Source organism: Bombus flavifrons, chromosome 2, assembly GCF_040668555.2.
Source record: "Bombus flavifrons isolate JBK064 chromosome 2, iyBomFlav1_principal, whole genome shotgun sequence".
NCBI classification, from domain to species: domain Eukaryota; kingdom Metazoa; phylum Arthropoda; class Insecta; order Hymenoptera; family Apidae; genus Bombus; species Bombus flavifrons.
In genome coordinates this window covers 11342069-11364399 of record NC_138443.1, presented here as the reverse complement: position 1 = coordinate 11364399, position 22331 = coordinate 11342069, and the positions used below count along the sequence as shown (strand labels likewise).

The window sequence follows — 22331 nt, the reverse complement described above, 5'->3', positions numbered from 1 at the left end:
TATATTCCTTGTTTACACGTATATTAGATGACTGCGTATTAGTGTTGTTACGATTAACTGCATGTCGTCGAGTAAATGCATAGCACGCGAGACTTAATCAGTAAGCAGAACATGTCGTTTGATTCTCTTCTCAAGTAAACGTTCCTAAGACTTGTTATTATATCATAGGTATTTATGATTAAATAGTGTGTTCAGCGGAAGCTACGCTTTCGTTAGAAATAATACAGTATTCAGTATCAAGTAGCCAAGTAGCCGTAGTGTTGTTTGAAATTGTCTCGATAAAAATGTAATGTTGCTAAATACACTTCTTTCACGATGTATCTATCTTGAGAAATATTCATTCAAAGAATTATATAACATGTCAACAATATAAAACAATATTTTATAGATAAAATAGAATTTTCTTGAAATTCAATATACACTCAATCGTGTTAAAACCGATCGATCCTATATTTTTTTCAATTTTCTTTAATCTACGTACCTAACAAATATATGTATAATGAGTATATTTTGTGAACACACCGAGATGTTAATGTCGTCCCTTTTAGAGCAACGACTCCAGCGAAGAAACGGTGCATCGTAGCAATATTACCGCGGATGCCAGTCCTTCCGAGGTTGCCACGGATAATGAGAACAAACACAACTCCTCCGAGGAAGCTTGGACCGACGTAAATCTTAACGAAGACGGAGACACGATCCCAATGACGAATCAAAGGGAAGATCCGCGAAATATTCACAACATGGCGCACACTCGCGGTAAGAAATCCATTTGATGTTACGAGAAAAGGAAGGTAGATTGGCAGGGTATTTATCCGTTTATATCCTTTTGTTTCGTTTCTCTATTATCCTAAACTAAATTTCTACTCTGAGACAACCTTCAACTGTTAAGACCAAAGATAAGAATCTATAAATTACCTGTCTGGCGGCAGTTCTCTCAGAAGATTTGGTTCCAAATTCCAAACTGACGATACCATCGCCAACTCTTTCCCTTTCTACGGCTTAAACAAATTCTGCCCTCGTACCTTTACCTTTTCTTTTTCTTTCTGTTTGTTAATCTTTTTTCAATTTGAAATTGTCAATATTGTCTGAATTCCTCTAAACCAAATACGTTGAAATTAGACATTGAAATTAAGAAAAATGCGTTTATGTACAAAAACGTTGTTACTATATCGAATGTGCATTATTTTTCGCCTGCAGTTTGCACGTGAGATGCTTGCTGATACCGAACGTGTTAGTTTAGAAAACTTCGAAATGGAAATGTGAAATGAAAAATGAGAACTGTGATCTTCCCTTCTGATACAGGTGAGATTCAAGATAGCGAAGGACACGTTCTGGAGCAAGGGATGCTAAGTAACGCGGAACGCGGCGAGAAACCTTCCGGGGAAATCTCAGTGGTTCGCGTATCGGATAGATTGGTGATGACTTCCGCGTCGCCACGTCCGGACGAGTTACCGATCAAGGGACTGGTCGACCATCTTCCAGTTCCAACACCATCGCGCGAGGCGTCGCTCACGCAAAAATTAGAAATGGCACTGGGTTCTGTTTGTCCGCTTTTGCGTGAAATCATGGTGGACTTTGCCCCTTTCCTCTCGAAAACTCTTGTCGGCTCCCACGGACAAGAATTGCTGATGGAAGGCAAAGGTAGGACTCGTAAGTGCAATCTCATCGACTAATCTACTAATATGTGTGTATTGCTTGGTATTAATACGTTTTTATTATAATACTGCTAAATTTTGTTGTAGAATTTGGTTGTGTAAAATAGTTTGAGCTTTTGGTTTTAAATGTGGTAGCGGTTATCCGATGTAGATTATCTTATACGAATTATCATTTAATTTCATGGTATTTTGTGAGTAAAGATTGTACGTTTATTTATATGTACTTGTATCGTTTAACACATTATGAACGGATTGCGTGTCTTCTTTTTTGGAAAGTACCAATGGACAGTGATAAAAATTGGTTAGTTTAATCTTTACTTTTTGAAAATGAAATTCAAAAAGAAATATCTGAGAAATGTCTGTTCTTAATGTGTTCGTAGAAAAATGTGACAATATATAATATTATATAATATATGTTTTGAAGAAAAATGCATTAGACAAAAGTAGATCATAGCTTCGAGTAACGCAAGTTATCCTTATTTCACAAAAACACTTATTTACTATTCATAAGAAGAATTGAAGCGATAATCCCGTGTAACGATCTTCTCTTCCTAGGCCATAAACTGTGACACATATGTCTCCTTATTTGAAAGGAAACTTTTACAATCATTAAATGAACTTTATCGTGCAACATAGTCGGGAAATTCTAGAGGAAAGTCCAACGTAGTGGATCCTTAAGTCGCTTTGCATCAACACCAGGCTCGTATATTCCTTTCGTTTTATCTGTGTCGATTCATCGCAGCGAATGTATTCAAATTAGTCAGTTTATGGTTCCGCTTAGAAAGATGGAACGCGTATTCCGGGATAATCGTTGAACATTTGTATTCACGTGACGCGGTCGCAGTCCATGGCACTTCGCGGGGATTTTATATTCGTGGAACGTCGCGGATGACGGCCGTGCCACGTATCGATGCACTTTTATTTTTAAACAACAGCTCGAGAAGCGATACGTTCACCGGTCGTTTATAAATCACCCGGCCGTCTATGCCTTTCCTATTTCTTTCTTCCATCCGTGTCCCGCTGCTTCTTCTCTGTATTTTACAACTGAATTTCAAACCCCGCGACTTCTTTTTCCCCATCCATAATCCCATCGTTTTCTCGACCATTCGACTGAACGACCAAACGAGACATTTTTAATGATTCGATCCTCTTGTTCCACGTTAGGACTGACCACCTTCAAAAACAGCAATTCCGTGGTGGAATTGGTGATGCTACTTTGTTCCCAAGAATGGCAGAACTCCTTGCAGAAGCACGCAGGCCTGGCTTTCATCGAGCTCATTAACGAGGGAAGGTAAGAAGGGCTCGTTATACGATGATCGTTAGAACGACAGAGTTATAGTGCGTGCAGTAAACCGCGGCTCGAACTACGCTGGTTCTCGTAACGCAAATCGTAAAAGTTCGCGTTTATACTATGCAGGTTACTGTCTCACGCGATGAAGGATCATATAGTGCGAGTGGCCAACGAGGCTGAGTTTATCCTGAACCGTATGAGAGCGGACGACGTGCTCAAGCATGCCGACTTCGAGGTATCTGTTTTTTACGTATACTTAATTATATTTCTTGACGTAATTTGCGATTACTGTTTTTTGCATTGGTATATGAAACTTTGTGATAATGATTTTGAAATTTTTGGCTCAGTCGCAATGCGCGCAAACATTGCTCGACCGACGAGAAGAGGAACGAATGTGCGATCACTTAATCACGGCTGCACGGAGACGAGACAATGTTATTGCCAGTAGATTGTTGGAAAAGGTCCGTAATATCCTGTCGAACAAACATGGTGCTTGGGGATATATGGATCCAATGGCTGCAAAGTGAGTCGTATTTCTTTATTTGGAATGTTGTTAGGATGTCGAGAATTGTATTAAATAAAACAGAATTATTTTAAATAAAACAAATATTAAAGATAAATATATGAAGGATTGACTTGCTTAATTTTTTTTTATATTATACGGTTCATTGAATTTCTTTAACTTCCATCTATTACTTAAAGATTAAATTTAAAATATACATATTAAAAAAAAAATCTTGTTGAAATTCAGATTGGCCGAATACTGGAAGCTAGATGCTTGGGAGGATGATGCACGTAGACGTAAGCGTTTCGTGCACAATCCACTAGGCTCGAGCCATCCCGAAGCTACACTGAAGGCGGCCCTCGAACACGGTGCACCCGAGGATGCGATTCTGCAAGCGCGTGAAGAGTTTCACGCGCATCTCGCAGCCTCGCGTGCACATCAACAGCAATTGCAGTCGGCGGATCTGATGGACGACAGTGAGCTGTTGTCGGACGACAGAGACCTCGATAACGATCTGACAGGTTAGATCTTCCTTCATTTCATTTCATTTTATTTTCTCTTATTTCCTTTGCTTGCATATGTAAGCGAAACGTGACACGTTCTATCGTTTAAATTATGTTACACGTGTATACGTTTATGTATACACATATACATGCGCGGATGTATGTGAGCTACAACGAGATTGTGTTCTGTCAGGCCCGGTGAACATCAGCACGAAAGGAAAATTGATCGCGCCCGGTATCGTGGCTCCTGGTATTATCTCCGTGACGTCCGCGGAACTGTACTTCGAGGTGGATGAGGACGACCCAGAGTTCAAGAAGATTGACAGTGAGGTAAGTACATACATGAATCTTTTTCTATTGACATTGAAATTATTGGATGCGCTGATACAAAGGGAAAGTTAATGTTTATACATAAATAATGGAACTTGAATCATATGCAACGATACAATTCCTTTAATCAAGTTGGAATTAATTGGTAAAAAATTGTTTTTCCTGGATCTGACGTACTCTGTGCTTAAGAAAAGTTAAGTTAAATTATGTAAATCACTATATACCGTTATCTAAATTAAAGTAAAATAAAAAATTATTTATTTATTTAATGAAAATTTTATTTATACTAATTAAGATGACCATATTGTATGACACGAAACATATTGTAGGAATATCAATTACAGAAACGTTCAGTAATTCCGTCACAATACCTCTTAAGAATAAGTGTTTATGTAATTTGCTACTCTTGTTGGTTCTTTGATGTATAAATGGACAAAAGGAAATATTTGAGATCGAAAAAAATTCTAATTGATTCGCTGACTAATCACTCAGTTGTTTTTCGGATTACGACAGAAAATCTGAGATTCGAACAGTCATTATGTTTGTCACTTTTCGCGTTATATATTGCGACTGTATTCCCTTGCTTACATTTATCACTTGTCACACACAATCTTAATGATTAATCATTGTGTCAGTTTGTCCGCGTTAAGATACCGTCTATTACATGCATTTGGAGCAACTTGTTGCGTTTGCGAAGCTATCTCTTTGAAATATGGTTACTGGTCTCCATGCAGATAACGTTCCCTCGCGCTCTGAAATCTAGGGCCACGCAGAGACTCACTTTACTCGCCAGAGAAAATTTTTCTACAACAAATTTATGCACAAATTTTGCAAATATACAAATTGAGACATAGGTTGTTAATTAGTAATTGGGCAAACAACTCGCTTCATTACGATTCTGCTGATAAACTTCCTCACTTTTTGAAGAGACTTATAGGTGAAATTTTTATTGAAAATTCTAGGAAATATAACTGAAGCTACATAATATTTCAATAAGATTTATTGTAACAAGCATAAATCGGTCTTAATCGATAACAATTTAAAAGGAAATACAAATATATTAGTCGCATGATTTGCGTATTTTTTAAATTAAAAATTCTCAGGATGATGTACGAAAAAATTTAAATTCAAGATTGACGTTCACATCAAAATTAATTATGCAGAATAAGAAAATTAATCGAAAAACAATGAATAATATTTTGATTAAACGGTATCCCATTTACCAAAGATTCAAACAACTCAAATTTTCTACGCAGTTACCAAAAACGCTATCGACCGTGTTTACGACTCCAGAAATTCTCAGAATTTTACTATAAATAAACTTCGACTCCGAGAAGAATGACGAGGCAGACCACTGGCAGCGTTGGTTCGCGACAAACAGTATTAATCACAGGTCGGAGCAAGGAATTTGAATAAATGCGAATCATAAATGATGAGACGTGGCGAAAGCTTCCACAATAACGTAGTTGGAATTGGTTCGGACGTGTCCCTGTCTATCAGTGTGCATAATGTAGTCACGTCTCGCGACGGTGGTCATCCGACCGAGTGAAAATCAAAAGAGAACGAAAAACGGAATAAAAAAAGACGGGAAAAAAGGAAGTAAATAAAATGGAGATTAAAAGGAGAGAGAAAAGGAGTTAGAGCGATAAGAGGAACGAGAAGAGAAGCGAGAGACTGTGGACCCTGGAGAGAACTAGAGGCCGATTATCATATATCGGTCGTAGATCTCGCGTTTGTATAACTAGGGAATAAAACAAACAGAGGAGGGCCCCATGGGGTCGGCCGATCTTCAGGGTCGGCAATTATGAGCCCCCCGCGGGGCCCGGTATCTACCTTGCCTGCACTCCTCTCGTTTTCTCTCTCTCTTTCTATTTGCTTTCTGCATCGCTCCACCACGTACTAAGCACACATCTGTGGCATAGGTGGGCATACAGATTCTCAGGAATGCACTGGAACTACCACGCTTCCCCTCCTATCTAGTAACTATTGCACGTTTACCGCAGACATCCTGTTTGCGCGATCCTCCTCGCGATCCAATGGGAACCGATGGATCGAGAAGTATCTCTCGTCGATCGAATTCCACCTTGGGTATTTATAGAAGCGACTTGAAAGCTTCGAGTTTTGTAAATGAGAGGCTAGAAATATTGTGCTCTGCTTTGTGTAAGATGTTCGTTTGTATGGTTAATGGACGGTTGGGAAATAGATGAGAGGAACAAACTGGGTTAGGATTGTCCGTGTTACAATACAGAGATGTACCTAATTGAATTCTTATACACTCATTTTAGTATGGGTGAATAACTGGTAGATAAAGAGGAATGATATAAATTGTCGAAACGTTTTGTAATTTTTAGTTGTGTAACACTAACTTTGAAATTTATCTGTATGCAATAATTCGAATGAACATAAATAACGTGATTTTGATGAATCGCGCAATGTTTATTTTGAGAGAGCGAAAAGAGGAAAAGAGACTCCTCGAGCAAATCTCGCTCATCTTCATCGTATTCTATGTTTTGGAATACGTACACAAATGAGTTGGAAACAGATCAGTAAATTAAACCTTATAGAATGGTATAAGGATGAATAAGATTTCAAAGAAAAGATATATTCGCTGTGAAAAGGTTATCCACATATTATTATGTCACGTGTTTGAATCAATAATAATCTTCATTTTATAAGGAATGAATAAAATAATAAATAAAAAAGAAGCAGAATTGCAACGCAATATTTCTATCTATTCGTGGAAGAAAAAATGTCACTTTAATTGCTGAATTTCAATCTTTCGAAAACTGGACACAAAAAAGTTAAACACGAAAGTGTCGCGTCTTGGGTCCGATTCCAGGGTCACCAAGAATTCCTACTCTTCCCGACGATTTTGTCATGTCCACCTGTCATCTCCTATATATCTCGACCAGACGAGTCTGTGAATAGGAGCACGGGCTCGTCCCGCCTCTTAATTGGAATCCTGTTTAAACAGAAACACGCTGAACGCACCTGGAAGCGTGGATGACTGGAACGAGTAAAGAACCGAGCGAAAGACGAAGAAAACAAGCCAACCAAACAGACCAAAAGAACAAAGAAAAAGAAAGAACAAGGAAAGAGGAAGAGCTAAAAGAAAGGAGAGCGAAGGAAGAGTGAAAAGGCCGAGATAGGAGCAGAGAAAGAGAGGCTAGTGGTTCACGATCGAGACACGCTCATTAGTCGAGGATGTCCCGAGGGTAGGCGGGAGGCTTCGTCGAATTCGTAGGCGATGGATCACTCGATAGTCGAGTCGAGACTTAAGCGATCGTAATGCGCGGACGTAGAAGAGAGGCTGCATCGGGAGTGGCCCCAGGGAGGGACTGCATATCGGTGAACTCTCGGTTCACCAGCTTCGGCTGACTGGCCTCACCTTGTTCGCCGATCGCGCCGATTCTCCTCCTCTCCCGACTCGAGCTTTTATAATGGTCCTGGGCAAACGTATTTATCGTGATTTATTGTTTACACGGGTCTCCTTTCTCTTCGGTTACCTCTATCTTCCTTCATCCTACGTCCATGGACTCTCTTTCAACGGGTTCTGCGCTAGAGATAGAGGATGCACACCGTGCGATTACGTCCGATGTAAATTATTGATCGTCCACGAGGAACATTAATATCTAAAACAAATAATGGACCGTTACATCCTGAACCCTTTTGAGTTCTGCGCGCCCTCTCTCTTTCTTTTCGTTCACTCCAACTCCCCATTGATCCGAGTAGATCCTACCGTTCGTTTTATGTTTTGCGATTTTCTAATCGTTTCTCTTTCTTTCTCCATTTGCATCTCTTTTCGTTTCGATCGGTTCGAATCGTTGTTTAGTATGGTAATTAATATACATTTTGGTTACGTTGGTGAGGAGTCTGATTCACGGCAAACGAAGTAGGAGGCAATAGTATCGTGCGCAAAAGTGAACGTGGGTTTCATGAATTCCGAGGAATCGCAATTTAGAGAATCGTTGAAGGATACGAATAGTAGCTCGTGGTGTTTAAAATTCTGCCTTTACACAGTTATTACATCTCTTTACTGTATTTGTACGACGTTGCACGGCTTACGTGCTCTGTGGAAAGTGGCAGCTCGATAATTGCCGTACTTTCAAGCACGCACGGTACTCTCGTTACGCCAGCCTGCCCTCGAGATCCGCTCGTCTCATACAGAATCTTCGTCCTTGCTTCATACTCTGCGGTCATTTATATGCGGCGAGAATCTAGAAGACACAAGAATCGTAGAGCGTAAATAAAATTATGGAGATGATCGGAAAGCTTGGGAATAAAAGGAAATTATTTATATAAATATTTATTCTGAATTTCTTTTCGAATTGATAATTTTTATTTTGATTTTTGCTGTGAACCAAGTTTCATCCTCTTCGAAGAATTACCCGAGAATGGAATTGCTTAATGCAAATTAACTAATAAATTAAAGATTTCAAGTACTGTGAATGTGTAATATATTACTCACTAATCTAATCGAAGAGTTGTTACGAGGAAAAGTATGACAAACATGAAACATCACACACATGACTGCTTAGAAATATACCGTTCGATTGTCATCACCATTCAGTCTGCATAACGGATGGATACATTAACCGCTAATCTAGTAAATAAATGTTTCTACAATCCACCATTTAACTTCTTCCTTTATACACAACTCCGTTACATAACATTCAAGAAAATGACCAACAAATTTCCATCTGTCCAATCTTACACGCGATTCAACGTTTCGACTCCAGCACATGTTCGCCATTAAAACCGTTGAAAGGTACCGAGAACGGGTTACAAGAGCAAGCAATCACGGAAAGGAACGCGATGCGAGCTAAATGCCTTTAAACAGGATTCCATTTTCCACGATTCACACTTACTTCGCCATACAAAAGATACAAAAAGCATCTTATTGAGGACAAACAGGCAGGAATGTTCCGAATGTTGAAATTCACAATTGCTAAAAAATATAAAAGAACACTTGTTTGAATATAAATTGCCATATTTTCGTAACAAGGCATGTTTAAACCCTTCATTAGAAAGTACAACGAGGTATCGAATTGCGACGGTACCCTCGTGTCTTAACATATTCAGTGCATAAGTTCCGGATTCGAGCCGATTTCCACGATATGCATATGAACAGTTCAGGAGGGAAAGGATCGTAATTTACTGTTAGACGAAATTGAAATCTTGGCATCACTTTTCAAAGAGGTGTCAAATTAAGAGAACGGAACGGGCACGACTGAAAAGAAAAATTTAAGGGTCAAATTTAATCCTAGGTTCGAGGAAGGACGATCAATGTTAAATTTCTCTAATGGAAAAATGATCACCGTTGCATAAGTAATGAGAAAAAAGAAGCTTCCATAATAATCCATGGTAATATTAAGTATATATCCATAATACATCCATAATGATATCCATAGTAATCCAAATAATATTTCGCGCTGCACAAATAGCTTTCGTCTGAAAGCCATTTTGTATTAGCACATAGAATATGCAACAAAGATCCAGTCGGCAGTAAATGTTAAAGCTCGCGGTATCGTGACTCGTCGGAGCTCGCATTTTTATGGAAACGGAGTGGCTGTGGCGCCTAAAGCTCGCAAGGGCTGCGGTATAGCTATTGCAAACGCATGCTGCGAATATCCCAACGGGATACTTGCATGGTACGCGAAGAATGGAACAGGAGGGGAAAGAGGGGAAACAGACCCACCGGACAGGTGGTCCGTTGGTGTATGTTGGCGCGCACTCATTGCCAAGTGAGATGCCATTAACGGGAGTACAATATCGGGAAAAATCGAAGAAACCATCGGATCGTTTATCAGCGAACGCAAGACGAGCTACGCTGGTCATATATCATGTTGCGGTAAAGATTTTCGATTTATGGATAGGGAATATTGCGGTGTACGGTTGCCAGTCCGTGGAAAAATCGACGGATGGTTCGTGGTAGCGAGCAACAGCGAGATTTGACGAGGATTGAGGAATCCTGCAAGTTAATGGTTTTATAGGTGTCCATGCTGTGGCTAGGGGATATTAATTATTCGTTTAATTTATGGTCGGAGGATGTTGCGAGTTCGAATTACCACGAAACAGGCAGTCGACGTTTATTGTCGGGAAGTATGTGGGACTCGAGAGGTTTTGTGGATATCTAATCTTTTGTGAAGTGAAATTAATCGTTGGTTGGATCATGAGATTTATGCAATATATGAAATATCGTTGTTTGGAACTGTTGATAACAGGAAGAAATCTATGGTGAAAATTTGTATGAAATATTGGGAGGTTCGTTAAATATATATGAATGCGAAGATTTTTATCGAACGTTATTGTAAAGTGATACATCATTTCATCTAAGTAACTCTTACTTCTCCGTAGTAAAAGCTTAATAAAGTAAATAATGGGCAAACCGATTCTTCTAAGATTCAAACCGGCTAACCTCCTGATAATAAAGTACAGTAATGAATAAAACATTGAAAAAATTTGTCACATGCTTGTAAATTACTTGAAACATGTATAATATCCTTGTAAAAAGCACTAATCAACCGGCCCCTAATTGTCAATCACGATATCCCTCATATGTTATCAATGAATATGATATCGGAGTACCTTGTTTATTTGGGAAAAGTCGTACGAGTATAGTATACGTTTTGCATCAATGAATAATCGTAGGAACTGGTTAGAATACACTCGTTAAACATTGGCTATCTAAAAAGATAAATGTCGCAACGCGTATTTTCAATTAACAATTAACCTTGTTCCACGAAAAAACAGCTTTTACGCATGCACAAACAACCGAGCATACTTGCAGTCGATTTGCCATTAACAACAGCCGTAAGCTATCTTATTTTCCAATCCGTAAACACAGCAATCTGCACATCTAATAAACAATTAATTTTGTTTTATGCAAAAGAGTTACTGTAGTTTACCATAGTTGTTCGAATTATTTCTTCATTTTCTATATTTTTTCTTACTGAACCTAACGAACGCGATATTTTCTTACTCCCCTTCCGTTATTATATTAGAAACTAATGGTGTCTCATAGTATATAACGATTGTTTCGTACAAATGTCAATACTGGGTGTGTAAGACGGTAAAGCTTAGCTGACTGGAATACTATTATACTATATCCCGAAACGCAATAATTAACGATACTATTACGCGAAACGATCTCATAATCGCATCCCGATGCGAGTTCATCGTACGTCGGACACGCGCACGGTTTGCGGGCAAACGAAATACAGACGTAGGAAAGAATGATCGCGGAGGGCGTGCACCACGCGAGGAAAGGTCGAAGAGAAATGGCAGGAAGGCGGGAAAGTAACTGTGAACGAGCGCCGATTTAATGTTATGCGATTATGCCCCTCCGCGGCGATGCATATGCATGAAATCCTGGTGATATATCGTGAATGACGTTGGCAATAATGCAACTATAATTATCCTGTGCTCGATACAGACTGATTTAAAAAGTCGCGTACGCGTTCGAAAGTAAATATACGGCCATCATGAGCGCGACCGTAAGTTTCGTTCCGCTAGTTCGATTATATATTATCTGTCGATCGATGCAGATCAGTTACGTTCGTTTAATAAATAATAGTTAAGTCACATTCACTCGACGCTTGCATTGTGTCGATCGGTATCGGAGTACTTACCGTGAATAGAGAATTATTCGTTGAGTTCGATGTTGAATGGCAATGAACATATGGCATCGTGCCACGATTACCGCGGATCACGAAGTATAGTTACAGTTAATTATTCCGCCTTTGCTTTAAACGATTGTGACTCAGGACGATTGAGTAATGTGTCCCTTCTTCTTCAGTGGTTATGATCTTTTCCACTTGACCTTTTCTTTCTCTTTTTTATATCTTCACCTTTTTCCATTTATTGTACCTTTCATACTTTTAACTTCATCAAACGATCGATTTCTACGATTTTTATCTGAACGATTACCCAGTTCTCATATTATACACTAAGAATGAAAATTTATCCAGTACCTCAAATACATAACAAATCAGAGTTGTACATATGCGCACATGCGTATACATGCACGACATGTGAACGTCGCGTTCTAATCCGCGAGACCAAAGATTTTGATGGAATTCGACGTTATAGTAGCTCACGGCTAGCAGCCAGGCTGCACGACGACCAGGCAGTTAGTTTGGTAAACATCCATCAATTCGTGGGTAGGGCACCGTAAGGCAAAACAGGGTTGAGCCTGAACAACAGGCAGTCTAGAAGGAGAGCGGGCGGATTCATTCTCAACAAGGCAGGGTAATCACTGCTATTAGCGCGGACATTACTCCGGTGGTCCGCCAATCTCCTTAGCACTCCATCATATCGCTACCTTGAGGGCCTTCTCTACTTCAGCGCGTAGAGAATAGATTGTATACTCTTTGCCAAGCAACAAGTCTCCGCTTGTTTATATTTCAGTCGACCAATCATTATGCTTGTCCACTATACTTTTCAACGATATGTGAACCAGGTGTGGAATTATTAAACAAAAAAAGAAAACTATATAGAAAATGACAGGACCGGTTAGAAAGATATGTAAGTTAGGAGAATGGAAAGTGAGTTGTCTCGTTGACAGCATTGACAACCGAGAGATCATTCGATGGAACTGGCTATGGCACAGGATTTTTTCGTTCGTACGATATCCTTCGTTGGCTATTAGAGGCGTGACTAACGATTATCCTCGAAAGGAGCGATGATGGATATCATAGGCAACTGTCTCGTGCCACATCAGCGCTGTCAGCAGCTGCAGGTAGGCGGAAAGATTGTGGGTGTAGTCGTGTACCGTGGATCCACGGTGCACCGCGTAAAGTCGATGCTCCGAGGCGCAGATGTGTGCGAATCCAGTGACGCATTTTGCTCCGATTCACCCCACTTTGAAATGTTCAAGTTAATTTTAGAAATCTATCGATGAAGTGAAACTCTAATAGAGAGATCTGTACTCCTTTAAACTCTTAGCAAAATTATCCAGATATATACGAATAGCATACATCGTTTTTCGTATTTAATTCATTTTTTACGAAAAAAAAGAAAAAGAAAGAAATATATTTATACCACTTTTCTAATGACTTCCTCATAAATCAGAAGTATTGATATTTATTCGTCTCACTCGATTCACTGCTTAAAATTATAATACAACAAAACTGCATCTTCTTGTCACCACGACCACGATCTCGCGCAAGCAGGTAGGCGTTTATGGGAATAAGATACGACGGAGACTACTCGCGTCGATTGAATCGAATCCACGAGCTGGCAATTTGTGTATCATGGGGCGCCTGGTTACCCTTTCGAGACGAGCCTGGTGTGGAAGAATGCTAGTCGGTGAATAGGCGGAGCCGGCCAAGCTGGATCCGATTCAGAGTGTGACGGATGGCGCCCACCTGTGGATTCATTCACTAATCTGCTCGCTAAGCAAACAGCCCGAACACACCCCATCATTATCGCTGACGGCGTAAGTAGCGCCCGATCTCGTCCTTACCCGATATTTATTATGCCCCCCGGTCCTCTCGCTGCCCCCTTTCCTATACCCCTACTTTTATATGCTTTTTAAGGGGCCACGGATCGAACGTTCAGTCTATTTTCGCGTCACCCTGCTCTTGCATCGGGTATCGATGCTGTTCAGCCCCGTGATTATCCGTGGCAAGCTGGTACCAGCGCGTATCGCTGGTTGCGTGTGCCATATGGAACCGCGATCGAACCCGATCCGGTTGTTTGACTAATTGTAACGCAGACTCTTGGCAAAAGATGTTTGCGATTTGTATGGGATGGCCGAAATTGCGCAGAATATTTATTTTTATTGTCTGTTATTTTTGGAAATGATTCATGAGATCGATATTTTACTGAGATTTAAGTATAGTGCACGAATATCCACTCATTTTTGCACAATGGTATATTCTAATAATAATAGTATAGTATATTCTATTATTAGTATATTCTATTGTTCTTGTATATTTAAAATATTCTAATATTGCTACCACTTCGTCGTTCATTCTAAGCGCCATAATCGCAGTATGAATTGCATACAGGGCTTGAAAATTGACATATGAACAGACCGCAAGTGTTAGGAATACGAAAGCCTAGGAATAATAAGAAGGTGCACATAGTGGTTAAGATATTACAGGAAACACACCTGAGTTTACCTATAAGTGCTACAATGTATAGCTCACGCATGACTGGATTACATATACCTAAGAATATTAGCTGTAGAATATTTACTTGCTCTGTTCACAGTATAAAATACACGTACTTATAAACATTCTAATACAACTTGATACATTTAACATAAACTATCACGAGATAATACTATATCTAAACCTGTCCTGTGAAGACAACATAAACAAGATAATAGATCCAGAAATATAAATACGTTGAAGAAATTGCTACCAACCAATCGCTGGTGAAGGTAACGGAAGATGGAGCAATCAGAAAATCACAGGACAGAAATTCGCTTTTCCGTATTTATAACGAAGGTAATATTGTAAGCAATAAATGTCTCAGCGAACAAGACGATCTTGAACGGTAGGGCATACACAGTATAATTATTTTTATCCGCGTGATTATACGGTGGAGGGTTAGAGGCGAGCCGTGTTCGACATTAAGGAGCGCATTCCCGCTGGTTGGTGCTCGTAACGATGGAAAAACGAACGGACGCAGCTGCGACGCTCTAAAACAGCGAATAAACCAGCCGCCAGTAGATAAGGGAAAATCTACCTGCGCCTACCTTTCCCGCCTTTTCTGTCATTAATCATCGGTAGGTTGCGTGCAGACACGCGGCGGTCGAGGCACGTTTTCAAGCATTGCGAAACGGCCACGTGACAACGAGGTCGATTAATATTAATGAACGGACGAGCGCGCGAATCGTCACGCGTATAGGAACGCGTATTTTCGTTGGCTCGTCGCTAAGTGGACATAATGTTAACTGCGTAATTTTCTTTTCGCGTGCGTCATCCATCGGGAAGAGATTCGCAGATATTTATAAAAAAAGATGGTCAAAAGGAAATTTCTTATAGAACTAATTCCTTTATTTGAGGACTTCCACTTAACAAGAACTAACACAGCATTAAGACGGAAATTAATTTGTCTGTATCAACTTTCAATTCCATGATCAGAATGATTAGAAATTTCTGCTCAAAGGATGACACTAGATTAACAGATTAAAGGGGAATTCGTGAAAAAGTTTGCAAAATGATTTTTGAAATACTACTTATTAATACAGCAAAATTTGCGAAGAAACTTGTAAAAAAGAAAATCGCTAAGGAAATCGTAAAGAAACTCGTAAAAGAACGATAAAGAAAATTGGAAAGTCTCAAGCTATCATAGAATATCGTAAACATTTTTCAGTATAATATATATGTACTAATCGAGTTAGATGGCTCATCACATATACAATATTTTAGCTCTATAGCTCTTTTTTCAACAATTTTAAGTAAGCAATTAGTAATTTTTTATTGCTTGGCAATCCATTTCCTGCCAATCTAATGTTTCTACGAAATCGCGAATGTCGATGTTCCATCGAGCGTGACGAGCATCTAGCCGTTTGGATCGGATCGATAAATCCGTGAAACGAGACGCGTCTACGCCTGCTACCGGTGCAAACACCATAAAACCTCGAGAACGTTTACAATTCTAAGTGTGAATCACGGTTCAGCGAATACAACCCATTCGAGCGCTGTTTTTCAAGGCGTGTGGCCAAACAGGAATGTCCAGTCACCGGGAGGAAATTAAAAGTAACAAAGTACACCGAAAAATGAGCATCTCTCAGAGGTTTTACGAGTCGCTGGTCTCGCGGTGTCCTGTAATTTAGCAACCGCGCGAGATTGATTTTATTTTGCCCGCTAGACGTTATCTGTCCTCAACAAAATATAAAATCATACGGCGACGTAATTGCCTGATCAAAAGTACCGCACAATTACGCCTATACCAAGACGAAACGTTTCTTTTACGACTCGTGCTCTTTCTCTTTCTCTTTGCTCGGGGATTATCAGCTCTTGAACGCATAATGTTGTCGTTTAGAAATATACTCATGTTTTCTCACACTACCTGTCAACGTGTTAGTTATTTTTCTATAGCTGTACGACACACAGATTCACATTTTCAAAATTGTTTTACTATCTTCAATAAGTGTATCTAAGAATTAATTTATTCAATCGCGAATTGTCATATATAGTCGGATATTTTTCCTTTTCCCAATCTATTCATCTATCACGGATGCTTTCAAGAAATTCGGCAGTGACCCTCGGTGCGCCAGGAACGTCGCGTCGTCCCGGTTGATGAAAATTAATGGCTTACGTGTCGTCCTCTCCGGGATCTTAGAAACACGAATAAAATAACAATTATATACGCTTGGTCGTTGGTCGATGTTTTCAGGTGAATTTTATTGTCCCATTAATCATCGCGAGCCCCGATAACGTTAGCTAACCAATGTCCCATACAATTTTTGTTCGCGAGTCGAATAATTAACTCTGTGTCGATTTTCATCATACCAGTAACCCGAACACTGTTTTACCAAAAAGAAAGAAGAAAGAAATGGGGAGAAAGACACAGAACCGAAGCAAGCTGGCAGGTATCGAGAGAAACAAGATGGGCCAAATGGATAGGCAGAAAACGGGAATGTCGGCGAAAGAGCCGGGGGAAGCGGGCTGGTAGTTAAAACTGTACGCATCCCATAATTTAGCGATTATTTTGACAAGGGTATGATCTCTTGACAGGTTGTTGGCCTTACGGCTACGCTCTGAAATATAGCTATTTAAATGGGCACTTAGGCGTTCCGTAATGAATACATACTTTCGAATGCACTGTTGCATAGGAAATTTTGCGGAGAACGTGTGATTTCGCCTCGTTCACTTTCAGTCGTTTGTTTCTCGAAGCTTTCCTCTTCCACGCTACGTAAATTCGAACAAGAGCTGCGGTGACTCGGAATCGCGTGTGGACTCTGTTGTGCCACGAAGAGAGCATGTGTTGGACGTGGAGTATGATACTCGATGACAAGCAGTCGTTGATTTGAGACATATGAATATGCGACGCACGACATGATGTTTTTTAATTCTGTCCAAAGTCTGTAAAATTTCAGTCATACGCTAAAAGGTTAATGTGGATCGATCCCATGTAGCCGAGTAGAGGGTCGATCTAACTTAATAGAAGAGTAAGTATAAAATAAAACAGAGTAAAGAATATTACGTAGTGCTAAGCGGTATAGTGAAGAACCACTCTAAACTAGAATAATACATAAGAAAATAGAATGGAAAATAATTCTAAACCGTGAAGATTGAAATAGACTAAATAATAGATTAAAATCGACGAACGATTTTAAAGAATAAAGTCGTCGAGGCTATCAACGATGCGAGTAGTTATCAAATAGTCTAATAAACCTCTGAATAGCGTTTATACCAAGTATGCTCTTAAAAAACCTACGAATAATAAAACGCGTTTCGTAATCACACAACCGCGCTAGATGCTCGTGACAGGTGTTGCTCGGAGCTTGGTCGTATGACGTTAATTGTGGTAAATCAGTCGCGACTCGATTATCCGCAATTTTCACGGATCCTCGAGAACGCGCTCGTTTCGTCTAATTACGTTCGTTATGCTAGCCTATTTACCTTGTACTTTATTGCGACAGTACGTAGTCAGGCTACACGATTATCCGTGAGATCAGGTAAAAGGGACGAGGATATGTGGTCGCGTAAGTTATTCTTAAACGAGCCTCAATTTATCGCGAATAACGGTCACGAGACTATATCCTTTCAATTAATTCTCGTTAAAGCTGATAATTTGCAATCGAAATCGAATCTTTATTATATACAAGCACGAGTATTTATCTGGCCATGTCCTGTATACGTACGGTTCTTCTTAGACCCTTCTTAGACGGGAAGTAAGTTTTTAAAAGATCGCTCGATGGAGAGGAGGGCAAAGTAACAAGGTTGAAACGCGGTGGATTTGTAGCGGCGTCGTTTAGTGCAGAACTGTGTAAACCGGTGGTCAAAGTTGTTTTGTTGGGCTTTTCGAAGACGCTCAGTTACACGAGGTAGCCTTCCAGGTCTCGTCGGTACTATTATCCGGTTGTTAGTTAGGCTCTGAAGTCGATGGTAGGTGGAGCTCCTTCCAATTTCGCTCGCTACATGATAGCACCCGCGTGATCCGTTTACATTTTCATCCTGTAGGTAGGATAACCACGCTATTCCATGTAAATATCAGATGATGCTGCCTGGAGGATCTTGGACGGAAGACGTATAGCCCTGTCGAGAGATCGAATTTTTGTCTGCGCTCTTCGATTGCTGTTTGCGTTGTATGTCTTATGTCCTCTGTAGTTGGAGCCTGAAATCTAACAGCTGGAGGCTGTTGAAAGTAGCCTTCGCTATATACGGCTTAGTTCCTTTATTCGTTTTGGGGCTTGCTTTTCTACCTTTTATATTTTTTCACTCAAATGATTCTTCGCTTAAAATTGAAATTCCAACCAAGAGAATTTTGAAACGTAAAATTCTACATCTATTGTTACCTCGCGTTTCCATTACCGGAAATTCGAAATATTCTCCTATCACAAATTTGTTAAATAAAGCATAGATGCAATACTTCGGAGAAGAGAAGCGTATGAGAAAAATTCGCATCCACAACCATATGAAACATAATCTTCATATACAATGTCTACAAGTCCGGAACATCTTATCGATTCATCTCACAAATGGTAATATACATTACCTTCGATCGAAATAAGAGGCTATAAGAAACAATTAACTCGAAGAAAAGCTTTAATAAACAATCACTTTGTTCGACATAAATATTCATGGCGGACAGTTTCCCAAGCAATTATCCGATCTTTATTCGGCCGTGTCCATACAATTTTTCCCTTTAACGACACGCCGCGAAGTAACCTCTCGTAATAGCGCGTCGCGGATAAGCGAATCCGTGAATACACAAATATCTCGTTTGAAAGGAGGTGCGTGTGCATTGAAGAGGAAGGGGAAGGTCTGCCCGCGGCTGGAGGCGCGACGTTCCTTGAGTTATGGCGCAGGTTAATTATACAAAACATTCAATTATACCTCCCCGAGAACGCACACAGGGCCGTGGTTGTTTGCACGGACACGGCTACGTAGACGTTCACATACGGTAGAGACAAGCGAACGGTCGGCCTGGGAGGATGTTGCGGAGTCGCAAACATGAAATCGGTCGCGAGGATCGAAGAGAACGATCCCGTTTGTTCGAAAAAAACCCGTGCAATATAAGTACTCCAGTAGATTTTTTCAATGGCCCAATGAAACAGATGTTACCAGCTGCAAAATTCGATCGGGCTATGAAGAATCGATCATGGTATACTGACAGGAAACCAGCAGAAGCGTAATTACAACGAAGAACAAATTGAAGAGTGTAAAATATGGATAAAAAGAATAAGTTGGTGTATGAATCACGGAAAAAAAGTTGCGAAATTGAAATCGTCTTTTAGATTGAGAATTATTATGAGAATATTTACCCCCCTATATCTATAAAGGTAATGAACTCTGGGAGTTCATATTATTTGTACAATTAACTATACGAGTGCTAAAATCTATAGCTAATTTGTTATAAGCAAAAAGACAGGATATATAAAAACAGAATGATTATACACACTGATTATAGGAGACGAAACCTAAATACACGAAATCTAACTCACAAACTTCATCAAATCTACTAAATGCAACAGTTGCTCGAAACATAATCCAAAAGCGTGTCAACAATTCAAGTCCCATTAAAAAAACGACCATAACTTCGTAAAAATACAGAGAAAGACCTCTATCACGGTTCACGGGTCGCATCTCGTGCAACTTCATAGTCCTTTTGTCATCTCAGAGATCGATCTCTGTCCGGCCAGTTCAAGTTGTCCGGTTCTCTGGAGGCAAATAATCGCGGCGGCTGGTGTGTCACCGCATAGTCGCACGTGAAGTTACCGATCAGGCCCCGTTGGGAAGGGTACCATTTATCACGTCCGAGGGATCCTTGGGATGCCTTCTTAAAACAAAAGCCCGTGGTAGAGGCCGCGCAGAGACGGGGTATTTCGAAGCGGAACAGGGCGAACGATACTGCAAAGGCTGAAGGAAGAAGAGAGAAAGATGAAGGGATAGAGAAGCAGAAGAAGAGGTGGCGGAGATTCCTTGGCGAACGGCGTGGGGCCTGGTATATAGTGGTTGGGGACAGGTGGTGGTGGGAGGCGAGAGGGGTCTCATAAGGCAGAGATTTTACGCGCCGGCGCCGGCGCCCCCCGCGGTCTCAGACGCCGCAACCATAATGCTGAACGAAGCTGAACGCGTACCGGACTATCTCTGGGACTATCACCGCTCGGACCATAGGCCCTTCCTCCGGACGTCTCGAAACGTTTTTATCGATATTCTCGTTACATAACGATCGAATTACGGAAACTTGATTTTCTTCTTTGCGCGAATGTCCAAGACCAACGTGGCTGGATTCTTCTCTCTCCCATACATCCCTTTGCCAGATTGTAAGTTCCCTCGCAGTTACATGTTACCTTCCCTTTTGTATACATATGCACAGTGTCGCAATGTGTAGAAAAGGAACACCATATACGATCCGGGAAATATCCTCGTGATTAATGGCGATATTTAAGATTATTTTACAACGCGAACCGGTGCCGCGCCGCGGTCGTATAATCGGCGATTCTTCCTTCGTTCGATGTTTGTAACAGCGGCACGTTGTCTTTCGAGGATGAATGATCAGTCGGCGTTCGTTTAAAAGCGGATTCTTCTATATCGATCATGTCGCGGGGACGATCGATCGTCGTGCATCTATCCGACCGCGCAACCACTGCCGCGGTCACGTGATACTTCGTTTTAGAGCGGTCCCGCGATCGGTCATTAATTATCAGAGGGGTTATTAATCGCGGTGGGGGGAGGTAGGTATCATTGCGCGTGGAACGCGATTTAACCGGTTCCCTTCGCTAACCGATTGATTTATTCCCTGACCTTGAACTTTCGTTACACGCCACGAGCAAAAGAAGCGCGGGACAAGCGGATACCGGTGAGTTTGGTCGTTGTTGCCGTGGCTACCGATTGGGATACCCTACCGGAGTATATAACCGCCGGCACGTTGGAAAAGAATAATCGCGTTTTCTTTAGGAGCTATCTCGATAGTTTAGAACAGCAATTTCACGATTTCTAGGTCGTTGGCAATAATTTAACGTAGATATTCAAGTTATGTTAGTGATAACATGCGTACTTAGAAGGGTGAAAAATACCACTTTTAATCTTTCTAATAATCTTTCACACTGAGAAGGTGTCTTCTGAAATATTATTTCAGTACGTTCCGTTTTCACTTAAACATCTATTTTCATATATAGGGTTTCTTGGAAACAATGCAAAAATACTAGTAACCTACATCTATTACAATATGAGTCGACGATCATCTTTCTTCCTTTGTGATAGAAATCTGGGAAAACGCAATCTGTGTATCATTGAACCTGGATATCTCATAAAACGCCTTCCGGAGGACCGATATGGCGACACGCATATTCGATCCGCAGTCTCTGTTTTTGCCTCGATTTGCACGCACGTTCTCTCGATTTCGCGGCGAGGCCCATTACCGCTGAAACATCGTCCGCTGTTGGAAACAGGTACAACACGCAAACGTCGTGAAACGAGAGAGAAACAAGAGGAAGAAAAGGCCCTTCCTGCTTGCTGGTTCGTGGCATCTCGGATTTCTGGAGTCCTTGAATGCCTTCGAAAGGCATCCAGGGGCCGTATTATACGCGTTGTCCGAGATCGGGCCGATTTCTTAAGGATCTTCTCACGAATCAACGAGGACTTAACCCCGGAGACACCGTAAACATGATATACCGGTATTCAAGGCAGCGACACAGCCATTGGTTCTATCCGCGGGACGCGTCCCTCCACAGCATTCGAAACCTAACCTATTCATTGTTTTATAGGAGTCGTAAAGATGTCAGGCAATTAAAAGATTCGCTTGATTTGTTGCGTGGGTGTTTAGCAAGCGGTAAGAGAGAGAGAGAGAGAGAGAGAGAGAGGATCGGGTGGGTAATGGGTTGACAAGTCGGTGGAAGACGCTGTGAAACAGCAACGGCA

The 22331-nt window shown here is 40.7% G+C and overlaps 1 protein-coding gene across 19 annotated transcripts in view; it reads left to right on the top strand.

The window, feature by feature from the left end:
• The window catches only part of rg (A kinase anchor protein rugose), a 416363-nt gene that overhangs the window by 333771 nt on the left and 60261 nt on the right, over positions 1 to 22331 (top strand). For 12 of the 19 annotated variants that reach the window (XM_069131556.1, XM_069131570.1, XM_069131549.1 and 9 more), the window contains 7 exons: positions 549 to 756; positions 1303 to 1650; positions 2820 to 2946; positions 3073 to 3181; positions 3294 to 3469; positions 3698 to 3972; positions 4148 to 4284. In XM_069131556.1, coding sequence (XP_068987657.1) covers positions 549 to 756; positions 1303 to 1650; positions 2820 to 2946; positions 3073 to 3181; positions 3294 to 3469; positions 3698 to 3972; positions 4148 to 4284 — 1380 coding nt within the window. The remainder of the gene's footprint in view (positions 1 to 548; positions 757 to 1302; positions 1651 to 2819; positions 2947 to 3072; positions 3182 to 3293; positions 3470 to 3697; positions 3973 to 4147; positions 4285 to 22331) is intronic. The other 7 variants (XM_069131579.1, XM_069131578.1, XM_069131577.1 and 4 more) reach the window with 1 other exon arrangement.